General features: G+C 37.8%; 1 protein-coding gene across 1 annotated transcript in view; it reads left to right on the top strand.

Annotated features, from left to right (window-relative positions):
* SNX9 (sorting nexin 9) overlaps positions 1 to 18,631 on the top strand; it is a 104,466-nt gene that overhangs the window by 70,634 nt on the left and 15,201 nt on the right. Inside the window, exons 7-12 of the mRNA XM_058534082.1 lie at positions 386 to 470; positions 2,527 to 2,652; positions 2,774 to 2,891; positions 12,682 to 12,812; positions 16,777 to 16,880; positions 18,143 to 18,246. Coding sequence (XP_058390065.1) covers positions 386 to 470; positions 2,527 to 2,652; positions 2,774 to 2,891; positions 12,682 to 12,812; positions 16,777 to 16,880; positions 18,143 to 18,246 — 668 coding nt within the window. The remainder of the gene's footprint in view (positions 1 to 385; positions 471 to 2,526; positions 2,653 to 2,773; positions 2,892 to 12,681; positions 12,813 to 16,776; positions 16,881 to 18,142; positions 18,247 to 18,631) is intronic.

Genomic DNA, 18,631 nt, shown 5'->3' with positions numbered 1-18,631 from the left:
GTGGCCATTGCCCCATGTGGTCAGCTCACATTGGTATGCTGGGTACTTTCCCCTCCTGTGACCGGAGGGACATTTGTCTCGTCTGCCCTTCACTCTTCATGGGGTGAAAGAGTGTTTCAGATCCAGTTAAGCAAATAGAGTACCCATAAATATCATGCCTTCTGGAGTCACACTGGTCTCTTACCAGATAAAGCTTAATTAAATGACTAATTGGCCATTGAACAATCTGATTACGTTAGGTTTCATTTACCACAGTTTCCTAGTTCTAGTACATCTGAAAGACAGAACAAGGTTAAAACTGTAGTATTGAGTAAATGTAGACGAGAGCTGTAGAGTTCTTATAAGGAAAGACATAAGACTCACAAACATTTATCTTCATGATTAGATTCCCTGGATTTGCAAAACCTGGAATGGAACAGTATTTGTTGGCCAAGCAACTAGCAAAACCCAAAGAGAAAATTCCTATCATTGTAAGTTTGTTCATTTTTGTCTGTTTGCTTTGTGTCTAATTAAGCTCCTTTATAATAGCTTAAAGCCAAGAGGGCTATTAGTCATTTGGAAAGCATTTTTGAACACATTTAATGCTCCAAATAACTGACAGTATGTGTTAGCATGTTAAGAGTACTAAAGGTAATTAGCATAAATTAATGCCTGTCATTATATTGTGTAGATATTCTTTATTTTTACCTTTCAGACTATGAGTGTTGAACCCACAGCACCCATAGTATATATTCTTTTAATGATTTTCCTTCTCTAAAGTGTCTTGAAATATTTTTTACATGCCATTTTTCTACCAGCCCTATATATTTAGCTGATAAACCCAATTCAAATATTTAGGTTTCTACATTGGCAAAGTACATGCGTATTGTCAGAATAAGGTGCCTTTTCCACTGGTTGGTAATAGTCTTTCTTCCAGAAAACCAGCTGTCAGCTCATGATAAGAAGATAGCAAATAAAAGCTGAGGGTTAATGACACCATTAACATTATCTGTCTTAGAATAACTTGATCGTCACATAACATGACACAGGCTCTTTGGTTTCACCAAGATGTTGATTGCTGATAGATTTTTCTGTCTAAGCATTATCTAGCTCTATATTCCCAGATGAAATTCTGGAAAAGAGAACTGTGGCTATCTTCTGACCCTACTGAATTAGCCCTCTAGCTCTAAGATGGGAGGGAAGCCTTGAGTGTAATCGCCATGGATTCAAACAAGGAGGAGGAAACATCTGGTCTTATTCGATAATCTCTGGGTCCTGGGAAACTTGATAAATTGCAAGAATAATACTGGATTTTTTTTTTATTACTTATGCCTATATCTTTGAAAAGCTTGGAATCCTAGAAACTTCCAGAGAGAAGGGCTGTGACCAAGAGCCCCTTTTATCCTTCTTCCTTCAAAGCAAATTTGGGGTGATTATCTTCTGAGTGGTTAGATTGAAGATTACTTTAAGTTTTTCTTTTTCTTCAGACTTCTTCGTAAATACTAGACATGTATCGTTGTTCTTTTCATTAAATTTAAAACTCCACAGAATTAAGAGCCCATAGCCTGGCCCTTCAGATTCTCAAAGGGGACTTTGTCACAAGGGTGGTAGTGTTGGAACAGAGCTAAAGGACCCCCCAGTGTTTCAGTTGTCCCACAAGCTTTACGTAGAACTGGGCCCGTGTACCCTATAGGCAGGCCTGCCTGTGTGGGCTTCTTCCGTGGAAAAGGAAGCTGAGAAAGCAATCTAGTCTTCAGAAAACCAAGAGAAAGCAGAGACAGTAACCCTACCCACTAATAGAATGTGACCCCGTGGATACTGGGTCCTCGTTGATCAGAGGTGCCTCTCGTGGTCCCAGTCACTGCGGGAAGTTCCCCAGAGGCTCCTCTTAAACATTCCCGCTCTGCAGCTTTCAGAGAGTTTTCTGGATCTCGGCTCCCTCTTGGGGAGTCATAGTAGCTTGTTGTCAGAGATCTCTTTCGTCCCTTATTAAATTCTCTGGGACCCCGGCACCATCCTGAACTAATAACCTGTGAACTTTCATACCCGACCCGCTTTTTCCTCCTGTCACCTTTAAAAAGAATTAGGACTGGGGACACAGAAAATGAGAGTAATTGTTGAGAAAGTGTGATGGCAATTTGACTTTGAGACATCCAAGCATGTAATTTTTTATTTCACAAAACTATCAGTCCAGGATAGATTGGAAATATTTTAAAACTAGCCCTTCATCACATATAACTAAGACGACTGGACTAGAGAGAAAGAAATTGTGTTTCATTTAGCACTCCCCACAGGGGAGGGAAATAGGCATCTCTTCTCCATGGCCTGAGATGCCCACATGGGGAGCAGAAGGGTTCATCTCAGCAAGTGTGTTCTTTAAGTAAAACCTCAACAGGAATGGAGAGCATTTATGTAACTTCTCAAAGAGGAGCAAGAATGACCCTCCAAAGGACTTCTAGTCCTAAAAAGAATCATTTGATGACTTACATCAATTGTATTACTATTTTTCCATGTAACAAAATTAACTCTTCCTGGAACGTTCTGTAGGTTGGAGATTATGGCCCAATGTGGGTTTATCCTACCTCTACGTTTGACTGTGTGGTAGCAGATCCCAGGAAGGGCTCCAAAATGTATGGTCTGAAGAGCTACATTGAATATCAGTTAACACCTACTGTAAGTATCCGAGTTATCAAAAACAAAAATCATGCTTGCATCATTAGTTACAATTTGATTTTTTCTTCATTTTCTATAGTTGACATTGGTAACTTGTTCTTCTCTTTCCCTTATTTTGTAGAACACTAATCGATCTGTAAACCACCGGTATAAGCACTTTGACTGGCTATATGAGCGTCTCCTGGTCAAGTTTGGGTCAGCCATTCCAATCCCTTCTCTTCCAGATAAACAAGTCACAGGTGAGTGTGTGTGACAGTGAACTCAGGATGACAAGGAAGAAGGCTCCACTAGAGTATCCTCATGTAAATCAGTAATGGCATTTTCCATCCTCTGGAGGAGCAAGACGTATGAGTTTGGAAACCGTGGCTACATACAGCAATATCTATTGTACATATATTTGGACATTACCTAAACACCTAAGAATGTTGCATAAAATTTTCTATCAGAGTTCTTGTATACATATCTTGAATTCTAGCGAAATCATTGTGTCTTTATTGCTACTCTCTTTCCTATAGAAGAAATGTGTGAATATTTTAAATGTAAAAAATGACACCTAAGAAAACAGAAATGATGCAAATAGCTAAAATGGAGACAGAAATGACCCAAAAGATGTAAACATGGTATGCAGTCTAGCTGTGTCATTTTCATTAGAAGTGTGTAAACATCAGATGTAGACGCCGCAGGGCTTCTGGGGGTTAATATAGGCAGCTGCCAAGTTTTCTACTCACTTATTTGGGTGACTATTGATATTCCAGTGTTGTTATTTATCATTGATCATTACCCTCTCCCTTTTCTTGTTTGAAGTGTCATGTGTCCCCCGCCTGGCTGCCCCAAATCACCTTCTGGTAACTAATCCACAGTGAGACCGGAGCGCCTTGTAAATACGCAGGTAGAATCTGATTCCGCGTCAGTTGTGAGAACTGCCGTTGATGTCTTTTGTCTCCGGCCTAGTGTAGAACCTGGAATATTGGTGCTCAAGACTCAGTCTGTCTGTCTTGGGATAAAGTGTGTAAAGAAGCTGAACTTTACTAAAGATTAGAAAGGGTTTTAGTATTTGTAGCTAGAAAATTTCAGATAAATGGAGCTAGTGAGTATAGACAGGAAGAGATCAAAGATGAGAGTGGGTCTTAAAAGTTCAGAGCTTTCTTAGAAAGGCCTCTAAGAGAAGTGCAAGAGGCATCAACAGGCTGACCCCCGTGAGAAGAAACGTGGGATCGGGAAGGAAGGGTTCTTTCCTCAGAGGTCAAGGGAGGCTGGAGAGGGTCGAATCCTCACTCAGCACGAGGTGAGATCACTAGTTGAGGGAGAGACTGAGAATCTTAAGCAGCCAGATGGCAGAGCTAATGCAAGACATTTTCAGTGTTGAGTTTGTCCCTGCGTGCGAGGTGTCACATGGGCCTGGACAGTTCACGTGTGCCTTCTCTATTCAGAGACGTTAAACAGGCTCTGCTCAGTACAGCTAAGAGGGGAATGTGAATGTGATTCTGAAGCTTGCTCCGTTTACAGTATGAGATGTGGACCAACTCATCTTCAGCTAGAATTAGTAACCTTAGGAGAAGAAAGTCACCCTCCTTAAAACTTCACTTTGTACTTTACTTTGTTTTATGTTTATGTTTCCTTAAAATTTTTTGAGATGGAAACTTTTGTTTTTAGAGAAGTTGTTTTGATTTTGATTTTTTTGAAAACTTTTCAAAAATTTCAAATTGTCATAGCTGAATGGGGAGTGGGGCTGCATGGCCAGGTAGATGAACCCATCCTGGCCTTGTATGGGGGCCTCCCGAGCAGTCCCTCGAGGAGCTGGGCAGGTAAGTGGAAGCGACACCAGCGGTGTCGACTGCCGCTTCCTTCCCCTCAGAGGTGTCACCGTACCCCCAGCCCCATGCCTGGCCCAGATACTCACTATCCTTCCCCTCTGTCATGCAGTTGCTCTAAATCACAGCTTTCTTTTTAAAAATTTTAGCTTTCTTTCCATGAAAACTTCAGTTCTGCCCTTCTCCATATTTTCACATTTCAATCTGTTTCCTGAATTTTATACTCTTCTGTATCACCTTGATTAGCCCAATATGCACTCCATAGTGTTCAAATAAATGGATTAATGAGCTGTTGTGGGGATTTCTCATATCTTTTAGGTTTTAACGCATTGTCTGAGTCAGATAACTCAGTACCGTTTTAAAGCATCATAGAGTCACGGTCTCCTCCCGTACTGAGGTTTGTTCTTTAAAAAACAAGTTCAGACCTGAGGCTGGGGGATGTCATAGAAAAGCGAGAGAGCAGCAGCCCTCAGTCGGAAGAGAGTTGGGCTTTGATTCACTGGCTGGGACGTGTGCCGAGGAAACGAAAAAGCACAGAAGCCGCTTTATTTCTCCTCCTCGTTTGCCTCCTGCCCGTGGTACCCACAAGACGTGATTATACAAACTCCCCTCTCACTGAAATCCCAGAGAAAAGAAAACGGAATGCCAAGTGGGTGATGTCATGACGTTTCTGTGGACTTGATAATCACTCCATGAACACTTAGAGCTAACATTTTTCGTTTGTTCATAGATTTTGTTCTTTGTGAAATAACGCCGAATGAATCTGGTTTTATTCCGGCGCCAAACTGGTACATTCACATACTTTCAAAAAAGTGAAAACCTGAATAAGGCTCGTTGAAAATGAGGAAGTGGAAATCTCTCCTTCTCCCTTTTTTCTCATTCTCTGGAACCTGGTATGAAAATCTCACCAAGCACAAAATAACATCTAAAGTCATAGTTTGGAAATAAACCAGTGATGTCAGAAAAATTTTCAGGAGGGATAAGAATCATTAATTAATTAATTTCAACCAATGAGTAGGTTGTGAACTCTTGGTCTCATTCACTTGCTTGTAATGGGGAATTCAGTATAACCCAGGTCCGCGCTGACTCACTGGGTCTTTTCTGTCCAGGAGGTGGGTCGTCTTCTTTCCAAGGGGTGTGACTTTTTTTCTGCATAGCTTAAGTTTATGTAGTACTTTACTCCTGGTAAACGCAAAATTTGAAGTGCTTTAATATACAGCAGGTGTCCAGACCATCTTGCTGTTCAAGTGCCACATTTTTAGGTTATGAGGTTTTGATATGTGGGTCGATAAGACTCTTCTTGTTAAAAGACTTGTGCTTATTTGTACTCATAATTTCTAAAGGAAAGTCCAGGCTGCGTTTTTTAAAATTTATTTTTAAACTTACATACAGTAAATTCACTCCTTCTAAGAGTTTTGACAGCTACATTGCAGTCTTGTAACCACCACAATATTCAGGATACAGAAAGTTCCATCACCTCCCAAAATTCCCTAGCCCCTCCCCCTCGTCCTAATTCATGGCAACGCTAGTCTGTTCTTTGTCTCTATAATTTTGCCTTTTCTAGAATATCATTATAAATGGAAGCATATGGTGTGTAGTCTTTTGAGTCTGGCTTCTTTTACTTAGCATAATGTGTTTGGAATTCATCCATCTTGTTGTGTATATCAGTAGTTTCTTTTTATTGCTGAGAAGTATTTCAATGTATGGCTATATCACAGTTTGTTTATTCACTCACTGAAGGACATGGATTTCCAGGTTTTGACAATTATAAATCTGCTATAGATGTTTACATACAAGTTTTTGTATGAGCATAAGATTTCATTTCTCTTTGGTAAATACCCAGAAGTGGAATGACTGGGTCATATGGTAGGTATATGTTTAATGTTTAAAAAATTGCCAAACTGTTACCCAGAGTGTCTGTACCATTTTGAGATCCGCACCAGCAGTGGATGAGCGTATCAGGGGCTCTACATCCTACTTGCATCCTACTTGCACTTTTGATAATGTCAGTTTTTCTTTATTTTAACACATCTAATAGGTATGTGGTGGTATCTCATCATGGTTTTAATTTGCATTTCCCTAATGACTAATGGTATTGAGCACTTTTCATGTATTTATTTCACATCCATATATTTTCTTTGGTGAAGTGTCTGTTTAAATCTTTTGCCTATTTTTTATTACATTGTTTTCTTGTTGAATTTTGAGAATTCTTTATATATTCTGGAAACTAGTCCTCTGTTAAATAATGTGATTTGCAAATAATTTGTCCCAGGTGTGGCTTGTCTTTCTGTTAACAGTGTCTTTTGCATAACAAAAGCTTTTAATTTTAATGCAGTCCATTGTATCAATTTGTTCTTTTATGGATTGTGCTGTAGGTATGGTGACTAAGACCTCTTAACTTAACCCAAGTTAACCCAAGTTCACCTTGATATTTTCTTCTACAAATTTTGTAGTTTTAGGTTTTACTTTTAGGTCTGTGATGCATTTTGAGTAATGTTTGTATAAGATGTGAGGTATGGTAAGGCAGAGGTTATGTTATGCATCTGGGTATCCAATGTTTCTAGCACTATCTGTTGGAAAGAGAATATCCTTTCTCTGTTGAATTTCCTTTGCATGTTTGTCAAAAATCAATTGACATGTTTGTGTGGGTTTATTTCTGGACTCAGATTCTGTTCTCTTGATTTGTGTGTCCACCATTTTACTAGTACCACACTGTCTTGATTGGTGTAGCTTTATAGTAAGTCTTTAAATCAGGTAGTGTGAACTTGGTTCTTTTTCAAAATCGTTTTTGGCTATTCTTTTTCTTTTACCTTTCCATGTAAATTTGAGTCAATTTGTAGATATCTATAAATAATCATGCTGGGATTTTGATTGGAATTGCATTGATTCTATAGATCAATTTGGGAGAATTGAAATCTTAATATGTAGTTTTCTAATCCAAGAGCATGCATATGTCATATTTGATTTTAATTAGTATTTTGTAGTTTTCAGCATACAGATTCTGTACATATTTTGTTAGATTTAAGTGTAAGAATTTCATCAGAGTTCTGTTGTAAATGGTACTATTTGTTGTTTAACTTCTGTTTTCCGTTGTTTGTTGCATCTAGAGATACAGTTGATTTTTGTGTATTGACCTTGTATCTGCAACTTTGCTAAACTCACTTCTTGTGAATTCTTTGGGATTTTTTTAGGTAGACAATTATGTCATCTTGGAATAGAGATGGTTTTATTTCATTCTTTCCAGTCTATGTGCCTTCTGTTTCTGTTTTTTCCTTATTGAACTGGCTAAGACTTCCAGTATGATGTTGAATAGAAATGGTGAGAGCAGACATCTTTGCCTTGCTCCTAATCTTAGGAAGGGAACATTGTCTTTCACCATTAAATAGGATGTTAGATAGGATGTTAGCTGTACGGTTTTTTGTAGATGCCCTTTTATCAAGTTAAGGGACTTCCCTTCTATTCCTGGTTTGCTGAAAGTTTTCTACATGAGTGGATGCTGAATTTTGTCAGATGTATTTTGTGCATCTGTTGAAGTAATCACATGGTTTTTCTTCATATGCTGAACCAGCCTTGCATTCCTGACATAAATCTCTCTTGGTCATGATGTATTATTCTTTTTTTTGTATTACTGGGTTCAGTTTGCTGATATTTGGTTGATGATTTTTATGTCTATGTTCACAAGGGTTATTGGTCTATAGTTTTCTTGTAATGTCTTTGCTTTTGGCATCAGGGCAATGTTGGCTTCATAAAATAAGTTTGGAAGTATTGCCTCCTTTTCTGTGTTCTGTAAGAGATTATGTAGAATTGATATTATTTCTTGCATAAATGTTTGATAGAATTCACCACTGAAATCATCTGGGCCTCGAGTGTTCTTTGTGGGAAAGCTTTAAGTGTGAATTTCCTAAATAGATATACGACTACTCAGGCTCTCTCCTCTGCTGTGAGCTTTGGGAGTTTGGGTCTTTCTAGGAATTGATCTATTTCATATAAGTTGTTGGGTGTGGGTTCAGAATTGTTCATAGTATTCCTTTATACTTTTAAGGTCTGTAGTGGTATTCTGGCTCCTTCATTCCTGATTTTGATAATTAGTGTCTCCTCTCTATTTTCTTGATTTTCTCTCTTGTTTTTCTCTTTTCTATTTCATTATTTTCTGCTCTTTTATTATTTCTCTCCATCTGTTTGCTTTGGATTTAATTTGCTCTTTTTCTAGTTTCTTAACATGGAAACTTAGATTATTGTTTTGAAACCTTTCTCTTTTTCTATTACAAGCATTAAATGCTACGAAATTTCCTCTTAAGTACTGATTTAGCTCTGTCTCATAAATTTTGATATGTTGCATTTTCGTGTTCATTCAGTTAAAAATATTTTCTGATTTCCCTTGTAAGTTCTTTCACCCATGGAAATATGTTTAATTTCCAAATATTTGGGCATTTCTCACATTTTTTTGTTGTTTGTTCTCCAATTTTATTCTGGTGTGCTCAGAGAACAAGCATATTCTGTATAATTATAATCCTTTTAAATTTATTGAGACTTTTTTATGGCCTATCATATGGCTTGTCTTAGAGAGTGGTCCATGTATGCTTCAAAAAAATATGAATTCTGCAGCAGTTGGGTGGAGCACTCTATATATGTTGTCAGTTAAGCTGAATTGGTTGATAGTGTTGTTCAGGTTTCTATATCCTTGCCAGTTTTCTTTCTAGATCTGTCAGTTATTGAGAATAAGGCATTGAAATCTTTCACTATTTTTGTTGGACTGTTTCTCCTTTCAGTTCTGTCACTTTTTGATTCGTGTATTTTGAGGCTCTCTTCTTAAGTATAGTGATGTAGTGACCCTGTTGTCATTGTGAAATGTTCCCCCTTGTCTCTAGTAAGATTTCCTGTGTTAAAGTCTGTTTTGTCTGATATTAATATAGTCACTCCAGCTCTCTTATAGTTACTATTTGCATGGTACGTCTTTTCCCATCCTTTTACTTTTAATCTGTTAGTGTCTTTGAACCTAAGGTATCTCTCTTGTTGGCAATATGGTTGGATCTTGATTTTTTATCAAGTCTGACAATCTCTGCATTTTGATTAAAGTTTTTAGGCGATTCTTATTTAATATAATTATTGCCCCAGTTAGATTTACATTTGCCATTTTGCTGTTTGTTTTCTGTGTGTCTTATTTGTTCCTCTGTTCCTCCTTTACTGCCTTTCTTTTGTGTTAAATATTTTCTAATGTGCCATTTTAACTCTTGTTTTTAAAGTTAAATTTTAGAAGTTATTTTCTTAGTAGTTGCCTTAGTAGGTATAATATGCATCTTTTTATAACATCACAGTGCACTTTAGATTAATCTTAACTTAATTCCAGTAAAATTAATAGAAACTTTTCTTCAATGTAACTCCATTGCCTTCTCTCTTTTTATGCTATTATTATCATATATATTACATCTATATATGTTACAAATCCAGCAATATAGTGTGATAATTATTGCTTTCTACACTCTTATGTCTCTTAAAGAAGTTTAGAGAAGAAATGAGAAAAAATATATCTATAGTGTCTTTTATATTAACCCACATATTCCTGATGCTCTTCATTTCTCCCTGTGGATTCAGGTAATTTCCTTTTAGCCCAAAGGACTGTCTTTAATATTTCTTATAATGCACGCTTGCTATCAGTGAATTCTCCCATTCTTTGCTTATCTGGGAATGTCTGTATTGTGCCCCTGTCTTTGAAGCATAGGTTTACTGGTTGTAGAATTCATGGCTGATAGTTTTCTTTCAGCATGATGAGTTTCTTTCCATTGCCTTCTGACCTCCGTTGTGTCAGATGACAAGTCAGTCTGTTCTGTTGATCACACAAATACATACATTCACACCCCTGCATAAATTATGAGTTGTTTTTCACTTGCTGCTTTCAAGATTTTCTTTTTCTTTTTGTCTTTCAGCAGTTTGATTCTGCTGTATCTTGGTGTGGATATCTTTATATTTATCCTCCTTGGGATTTATTGAACTTCTTGGAAGTATAGATTAAGTCTTCCATCAAATTTGGGAAATTTTTCCTCATTATTTCTTTAAATATTTTTTCTCTTTCTTTCTCTTTTCTCCTTTGGGGTTTCCCATTGCAAGTATGTTGGTGTGCTTGATGTATTCTGAAGTTCTGTTCATTTTACTTAAGTTTTTTTTCTCTCTGTTCTTTAGATTAGATAACGTCTGTTGGTTTATCTTCAGATTAACTCATTCTTTCTTCTGTCATCTTGAATCTGCAGTTGAGCCCCTACAATGAATTTTTATTTTCACTTATTGTATTTTCAACTCCAAAATTTCCATCTGATTCTTTTTTTATAATTTGTCTCCTTCCTAAGAATCTCTGTTTGTTGATTCCTTATCATATTTTTCTTTAAGTTTTTAAACATGGCTCCCTTTAGTTCTTTGAACATATCTATAGAAGCTGCTTGGTCTGCTGTTTTGTTTTTGTCTGCTAAATTCAACATCTGGGGACACTTAGAGACAGTTTCTATTGACTGCTTTTTTTCTCTCAGTATGGGCCATATCTTGAAGTTTCTTTTAATATCTCTTAATTTTTTATTGAAAACTGGATATTTTAGAGAATATACTTGAGCAACTCTGGATTCTGATTTTTCCTCTGTGAAGGTCATTGTTGTTTCTGCTTTATGTTTTTGTTTGGTAAGTAACTTGCCTGGGCTAAATCTCTGAAATCTATCTCCCCTGCAGCTCAATTATTTTTTGTTTTTCTTTTTAAGTTTGGCTTCCCAGGGTTCACCCCTGTGTCTCTGTAGGTTGGTGGTAAGCCTGCCTCAAGCCAGGAGGTCTTCTGTCCTCTGCTGGTGGATCTGTGTGTGGAGAGGGGAGTGCATTCAAAGCTCAGGTCGTTTTCAAGTTAGCCGCAGCTTTTACTTTCTCGTGCGCCCTTTTGTGTCTCCTTTACCTGTGCGTGCAGCCTCCGACTTGGCCAGCAGTGTGTAGCTGGCTGGAACGCATGTAGTCTCCACTGTTTCTGCTCTCAGCCTCAGCCTGGATTATGCTTGGCTCAACCATGCAAGCTTGGCTAGTGGAGCTGTTAGCCCTCCCTGTTCCCCAGCCTCTGGATTGTCACCGCCACCACCACTGGGCATGGGCATCTCCTACCGCTCCAGATCAAGAGAGCCTCCTACCTCGCCAGGGAAGCTGCAGCTGCTGATGTTCACAGCCTGCTTCGCCCTGGCAAAACCTCCATGTCTACAAGCAGAGGGTGGGGAGATGCAGGAGCACAGGGAGAAACGGGAGCAGCCCCAGGCCAGAACACCACGGTTTTCCCCTGTTCTTGCCTGAAGTTCAGCAGTTTTGCAAACATAAACACTTCTCAGATGGCTGTTTGCCTTTGGTTGATTTCCAGAGTGCTGGTTTGGTGGGTTTGCTCAGCTTTATAGTTGCTTTTCGGGAATAGAATTAGGTGATTGCCTTACTCGACATCCATCTCCAGAAGGCTTTTTTAACTGATAGTGACTTTGTTTGATAGCCTTATAAAAATTCTCAGTACTCCTTTGATGTTTGGTATGCTAAGCTGATTTTCTACTTTTAAAACAGAATATCACCCATTACGCTCTGTTTTAGAGTAGTCATAAGTTCTGGGATAGCTGCTTTCGTTATTGCATTCATGGAAAAATTGCTTTTTCTATTTTCAGTTCAAGTAATTTAAAAAACAAAACAGAGGAAAAAACTATAGCCCTAAGTTACTTTTCCTAGATACTGATTTTAAATTTGTATATCTGAGATTATATTGCGTTTGGACACATTTTTATACGTATGGAAGTTTCATGTACTTTGTGAGAATTACTTACTAAATTCCCCTCTGTCACCCCTTTCTTGCCCATAGTGCTTCCTATGGCCACACAGGAACTGGCATAATGTTAGTTTATGAGGAAGAGAGTGTTTCATATTGAGATAAACTTGGTTTTAAGTTTGTTGAGTACCTTAGAGATACTTGAAGAAAATAGCACTTTGAGGCTGTGATTATTCCTGTCACAATTAAAAGGTAAAGTCTATTGTATCTTTCCTTTGGGTCTTTGAGCATTCCCTGTGTTGGTTGTTTTTAGGTTAGTGAAAAATTACCATGGTTTACCTTTTACTAAATAACTTTCTACAGGTACCCAGCAGCAGCTATCTAAACGGCTTTTCAGTTGTAGTAACAGTAATTCATTTTAGACAAAGTTCTACGTCACTCTGGGCCTGTCTCTTGCAGGTCGCTTTGAAGAGGAATTTATCAAAATGCGCATGGAGAGACTGCAGGCGTGGATGACCAGAATGTGTCGTCATCCAGTCATCTCAGAAAGTGAGGTTTTCCAGCAATTTCTAAATTTCCGAGATGAAAAGGTAAGACTTTTTATTATGATAGTGTTAGAGGATATTGAGAATTGTCACATTCACACCAATTTTATGTCTGAAAGGAGTTAAAATTATGTTGATTAGTTGATTATTTCTCATTTCCTCCAAAGATAATGAAGAGACTGAAATCTAAATCCCAACCGTAGGAAATTAGTCATGATTTGTGAAAGAACTGCTTGCTAGAATGTTTCCCATAAACTGGGAGGAATGGATTGGCCCAGAGTGGGGAGTGGTTGAAGGATACGATAGGGTGAGGAATGTTTTCGTAAACGCTTTTAAAAATAGGATAAACCCCAAACCATGCAGGGTATCAGCATGAAGTGAGGGAAATTGAGCGAATGATTTCTTATGATCACGTTTTAACCTTAAAGTATAATAGAGTTTTGAAAGGAAAAGTGGATTCGGAATTGAATCGTCCTTCCCAAAGCCAAATTGTTGTTCTAGAACTGTGGTTGTGAGTCCAGAGTAAATGCTGATCTCTGTCTGCCCCCGTGGGCAGTCGTTCTGCCAATAGTCATCTGTTCTTTTGAAAATCAAGAAAAAATTGGCTGTGTGACATCTGATTATTATCTGCTTTGGAAATAGTTTTCTCTCTCAATAAGCTTTTACTGTACTTTTTATTTTATCTTTTTATTCTCTAAAGATATTTTCTTCGTAATTCTTCTCAACAAGCATTACGTATCTTAGGAAACAGTCCAAAGAATAAAAGCATTAGTTAGCTCAGGTGCCACCAGCAGATATGAAATATATTATGATCCTAGAAAAAAGTCATGACGTCCTTTTCATGTTTGATCAGATAATAGAGTATTCTATACCTTGTTGGAACTTGCAGAAATTTACTTGGTAAACTTCTTTCTAGTACTTTTCCCTTCGTAGAGTGAACACATTTACAGTAACAACTGTAAATATTAGGGCTCTGTGTATGTTTACGGGTGTATGCATGCACGTAACATAGTTGCAGTATTTGGGCCTTATTTTGAATTAGTCTATTTCTGGGATTGATGGGCTCGTTTGAATGTGTGGTGCGTAACTGGGCCGGGAATTAGAAAACACTGAGGTGTTTCAGCACCTCCTGGTGAATTTGTGTGTCATGGATCTAGCCTTGCAGGCTACTCTAGAAAACTCTAGTTTTTCTGGTGAGATGTGATATTCAGTCACAGTGTGTCGTGTAGCCATACAGTAGTGAAACAAGGTTCTTCGAGTTCTGTTAAATCAGTGTTGTTACTTTGTAGTAAAAAATTACATGGAACTCAATCAAGGTTTACTGCCTAACTGGGGCTTGAACAAGGGTTTAATAGTAAGTCTAGACATTGGCTTTTTTGGTGGTTGTGATATAACAGAAAAAAGAAAGAACTTGGAGTCAGGGCACTTGAGTTCTAGTCTTGGTTCTGCTTCTAACTACCTCTGTGATCTCAGCCACAGCATTTAATCTCTTGGCCACAATTTCCTCTTCTGCTAAATGACAGTGTAAAACTAGATAATCACTAAAAACTGTGATTCTGTGGTCAGTAGAGCTCATATAGATGGATAGACCTAGAATATCCCAGAGAATCTACAGAAAAATGCTTAGAAATAAGTGGTTAGTAAGATAGCTGGATACAAGACTTTACATATTTATATATGAGCAATAAACAAAAAGGAAAGTCTAAAAAAACTGTCATTTACAATAGCATCAAAAATATCAAATACCCAGGAATAAGGATAAGAAAATGTATTAAAATGTCTACATAAAAAACTATGAAACGTTGTTGAGAGAAATAAAAGAAGACCTAAATAAATTTTCTAGTACTGCTTCATGGATTGAAGCACAGAAAAAATGTCATATGTAGAAAATCAAAGTGCTAAGAATAGCCAAGATGTTCTTGAAAAAGAAGGAAGTGGCAGGAAGACTTAATTGGATATCAAGATTCTTTATAAAGCTAAAGTAATTTTAAAAGCATAGTCTTGCCAATAAGGATAGACAAACAGACCAGTAGAGCAGAATACAGTGGACACTTGGTTTATGACAAAGATGGTGCTGAGTACAGTGGGGGAAGGACAGTCTTCTCAATAAATGATGTTGGGTCAATTGGATGGCACCATTGGGGAAAAAGGAAATTTGGTCACTACCTCACAATAATCTACTGTTGATATTGGTATTGTGGTTATGTTTTTAAAACATGGCCTTCTATGTTAAAGAGATATAATGAGATATTATAGGTGAAATGATATTATGTCTGAGATGTCTATTAAAATAAGCAAGAAAAAATAAAAGGATGGAGGAGAGTAGATAAAACAAGATTGGCAAAATGTTGATAATTGTTGAAGCTGAGTCTGTAGGGGTTTATTATACTTTTCTCTCTACTTTTGTATATGTTTGAAAGTTTCTATTGTGTAAAATTAAAAAAAAAAAAATCAATTCCAGATGGTTTGAAAGTGTAAATGTGAAAGGCAACACAATAAAGCTTTTAGAATGTAACATAGGAGAATATCTTCATACCCCTACAGTAGGGAAGGATTTCTGAAATAAGACACAAAAATGACTAGCCATACAGGAAGAGATTGATAAATTGAACCACATTAAAATTAAGAACTTCTGTTTATCAAAAGAAGCCATTAAAAGTGAAAAACAAGCTAAAAATGTGAACATATATAACCAACAAAGGGCTCGGTTTTAGAATATGTGAAAACCCATACAAATACATAAGAAAAATAATCAACCCAGTACAAAAATACTTCACAAAAGAAAGTATCTGAATCATCAACAAATGCATAGAAATGTACTTAATCTCATTAGTAATCAAGCAAATGCAACTTAAAACCACAGTGAATACCACTACACACTCACCAACATGGCTAAAATTAGAAAGACTGACCATACCAAGTGTCTGCTTGAGATGAGTTGCTGCTGGAACTCTCACACACTGCTGGTGGGTGTGAAAATTGGTAAGACCAGTTGGGAAAACAGTTGGGCATTACCTACTAAAGCTGTACAATTTTCCATCCTAGGTATATACCTAACAGAAATATATACACATTTACACCAGGAGACGTGTACAGAGCAGCTTTATTCATAACTTGGCAGGGGCCAGGAGTGGCTGCCAGTAGTAGAATGGATAAGTAAATTGGGGAATAGTCATACAGTGGAATATTATACAGCAATGGAATGAGTGAACTACAGCTAAAACAACAATGTGGGTGTAGCTCTTAAGCACAGGTTGAGCACAAGAAGCCAGACACAAAAGAATGCATAGCATAGGGTTCTTTGCTAGTTCAGAAAACTAGCAGACCTATCGTTTAGGGACTCATGCTTAGGCGGTCAAACTCTGAAGAGAGGTGAGGAAGTGCTAACCATAGAAGAGAGGATAATGGTCACCTTTGTTGGGGAGGGAAGGGGTAGCAATTGGGAAGGGGCATGAGGAGCTTCTGGAATGCTAGCTCTTGGCTCTTCCTTGGCCTTGGTGGTAGTTACACAGGAATTCACTTTGTGAGAATTCATTATTGCACTGTGTGTTTTTGCTTTGGTCACTTTTCTGTATACGTATGTATCTTGCAATAGTATGTTTTTTAAAAATAGCTCTAATGTTGGTTCCTATCTTGTATTTTAGAAAAGCTTTAACCTTCTTTTAGAGAGCAGTTAACCTAAAAATTTGAGGCACTTTGTCAACATTCATAGGGTGTGTTTATATTCACTGTGTTTCTATTGGTATGCATTGGGAAAAGAAAAGTGGCTGAATGACCTCGCTCTGAAGGACTTGGGCTCATAGGACCGTTGTACAGTGACCTGTTCATGTACGCGATTGTGTTTGAGATGTATGGCATTTGGCCCATGGTACAGAGGGAGATGGCGTGGGAGCTGCTTCCTGAAAGTGAGAAAAATAAAGATGATCAGTGAGCCAATTCTATTGGGGAATTTTGAAAGACCAGTTTGACTCTGCTCTTCGCTGTAATATCATAATGTTCCTATTTATAGGAATGGAAAACTGGGAAGAGGAAGGCTGAGAAAGATGAGCTGGTGGGAGTTATGATATTTTCCACCATGGAACCAGAGGCACCTGACTTGGACTTACTAGAAATGTAAGAGATTTTGGCAAACTTTCCTTCTCTCAAACTGTGTCCACCTCCTTTGCATACCGGTTTTGGCCAACTACAACTGGAATTCAGATTGTCGGATTGGAGCGTATGAAATGAGTGGGGTTTGTAGTCAGATGAAAGGAAGGCATCATTTGTACATGAAAGCACTGTCTTTCTAACCATAACATCAGATTGAAGTCTGCTTCCTTTTTACCTTGAAGTCAGTGATTTCATAGTTGGCACAGTGGTTAGTAGTTATTTCCAATAAAGTATGCCGAAACAAAGTGGCCCAGAGCCAGCTAACACCCACATAATACTCAACAAAGCAGAAATTTCTTTGAACATTGCCTTGAAAGAAGCAGTCTCGCCTGCTTTTCTGTGTTTTTTTAATCTGTTGTTTTTAATTGTGTAATCTTTTTTGTAATGTAGGCTTGGCTGAAAATGTGGAGTAGTTCCTTTTCTATGTAAGGACCAGTAAGAAATCTTGGGTGTTTTTTTTTTTTTTAGAAGCTTTTTTCTTATAAAATCATTGCCTACATGTTACCAAAAATACAGACAAGAAAAAACCCTGCAGTCTTCCAGCTACCCAGAGAGAAAATCAGTGTTAATATGTTGGCCTAGGTCTATGGTCTTCCAAACCCTCCTCTGTATATATGTATCAAAAGGAAAAATTTTTTAAATAAAAATGACCTCACACTATGCATTTTGTCTTATAATCTGCTTTTTTCATTTAGGAGTATATTGTGATGACTTTTTCAGGTTCATAAATACTTTTTTACGTCCTTAAAGAACTGGTACATTCAGTATCACTTAGATGCTTGTGCATCTGGGTTATTTTCTCTGACTCATTAAAGTACTTGCTGGAATGAACGAACAGCTACCATTAGCAGCTCATACTGTGGTTTTATAGAGTCACTGGTACCTTCAGTGATCGAATTTCACTAAATAAGATGTTCAAGAAATGATTATTTTGTTTACTGTAGAATAATTTTAGTTAAAAGTCACAAGGAATTGAGGTAGAAAGGAAGCAGAGTTAAAATATAAATGGCAGATTTTTAAGTAGTTCTTTAAAAACCTGAATCAAGCCTGTTTTTATGACTAATTAGTTGAAAGGCCATTGTTATAATGCAAGAAAGCAAGCACCTGTGGTTATGTTTGGTGTGAGTCTCCCCTCCACAGTGATTTTTTCTCCTCTTACACCTCCCCCTGTTGGGACGTTTGCTAGCAAAGTCAAGGACATGTCTTCTTGTGTTTTTGCCCCACAGAGAACAGAAGTGTGATGCTGTAGGTAAATTCACCAAAGCCATGGATGATGGTGTGAAGGAGCTGCTGACCGTGGGCCAGGAGCACTGGAAGCGGTGCACAGGACGTAAGTGCCGTCCTCTGGTGTTTGGAGGGGGCAGTGCAGGCTCAGCTGCATGACCTTTGCTCACTGGGGCACCGCACCCCTCAGACAGAAATGCACGTAGTGAACCGGAGTCTTGTCACTCCCGTAGCTCTGTGATGAACCTCACTTCTCAACCCTAGAAAACGCTTCCACAAAGCCAGCTCAAGAACTCTCATAAAAAACACCGTGTTCACCTAAATATTTCCAGTTATTTGGGGTTTGTAACCTATGGAAAATTCATCTTTTCTGCATATTTAGAGAGTGCTTGTGGTTATTTTTAATCTTAGAATTTTACTTTTTAATCTTCATCCATTTGGGAAAATGTTGTATGTTTGACTAAAGCCCTAATTTTGGGGAAAACCCAGTA

Source organism: Diceros bicornis, chromosome 39 (genome assembly GCF_020826845.1).
Source record: "Diceros bicornis minor isolate mBicDic1 chromosome 39, mDicBic1.mat.cur, whole genome shotgun sequence".
NCBI classification, from domain to species: domain Eukaryota; kingdom Metazoa; phylum Chordata; class Mammalia; order Perissodactyla; family Rhinocerotidae; genus Diceros; species Diceros bicornis.
The sequence above is the reverse complement of the archived record's forward strand: the minus strand, read 5'-3'. Positions and strand labels throughout refer to the sequence as shown.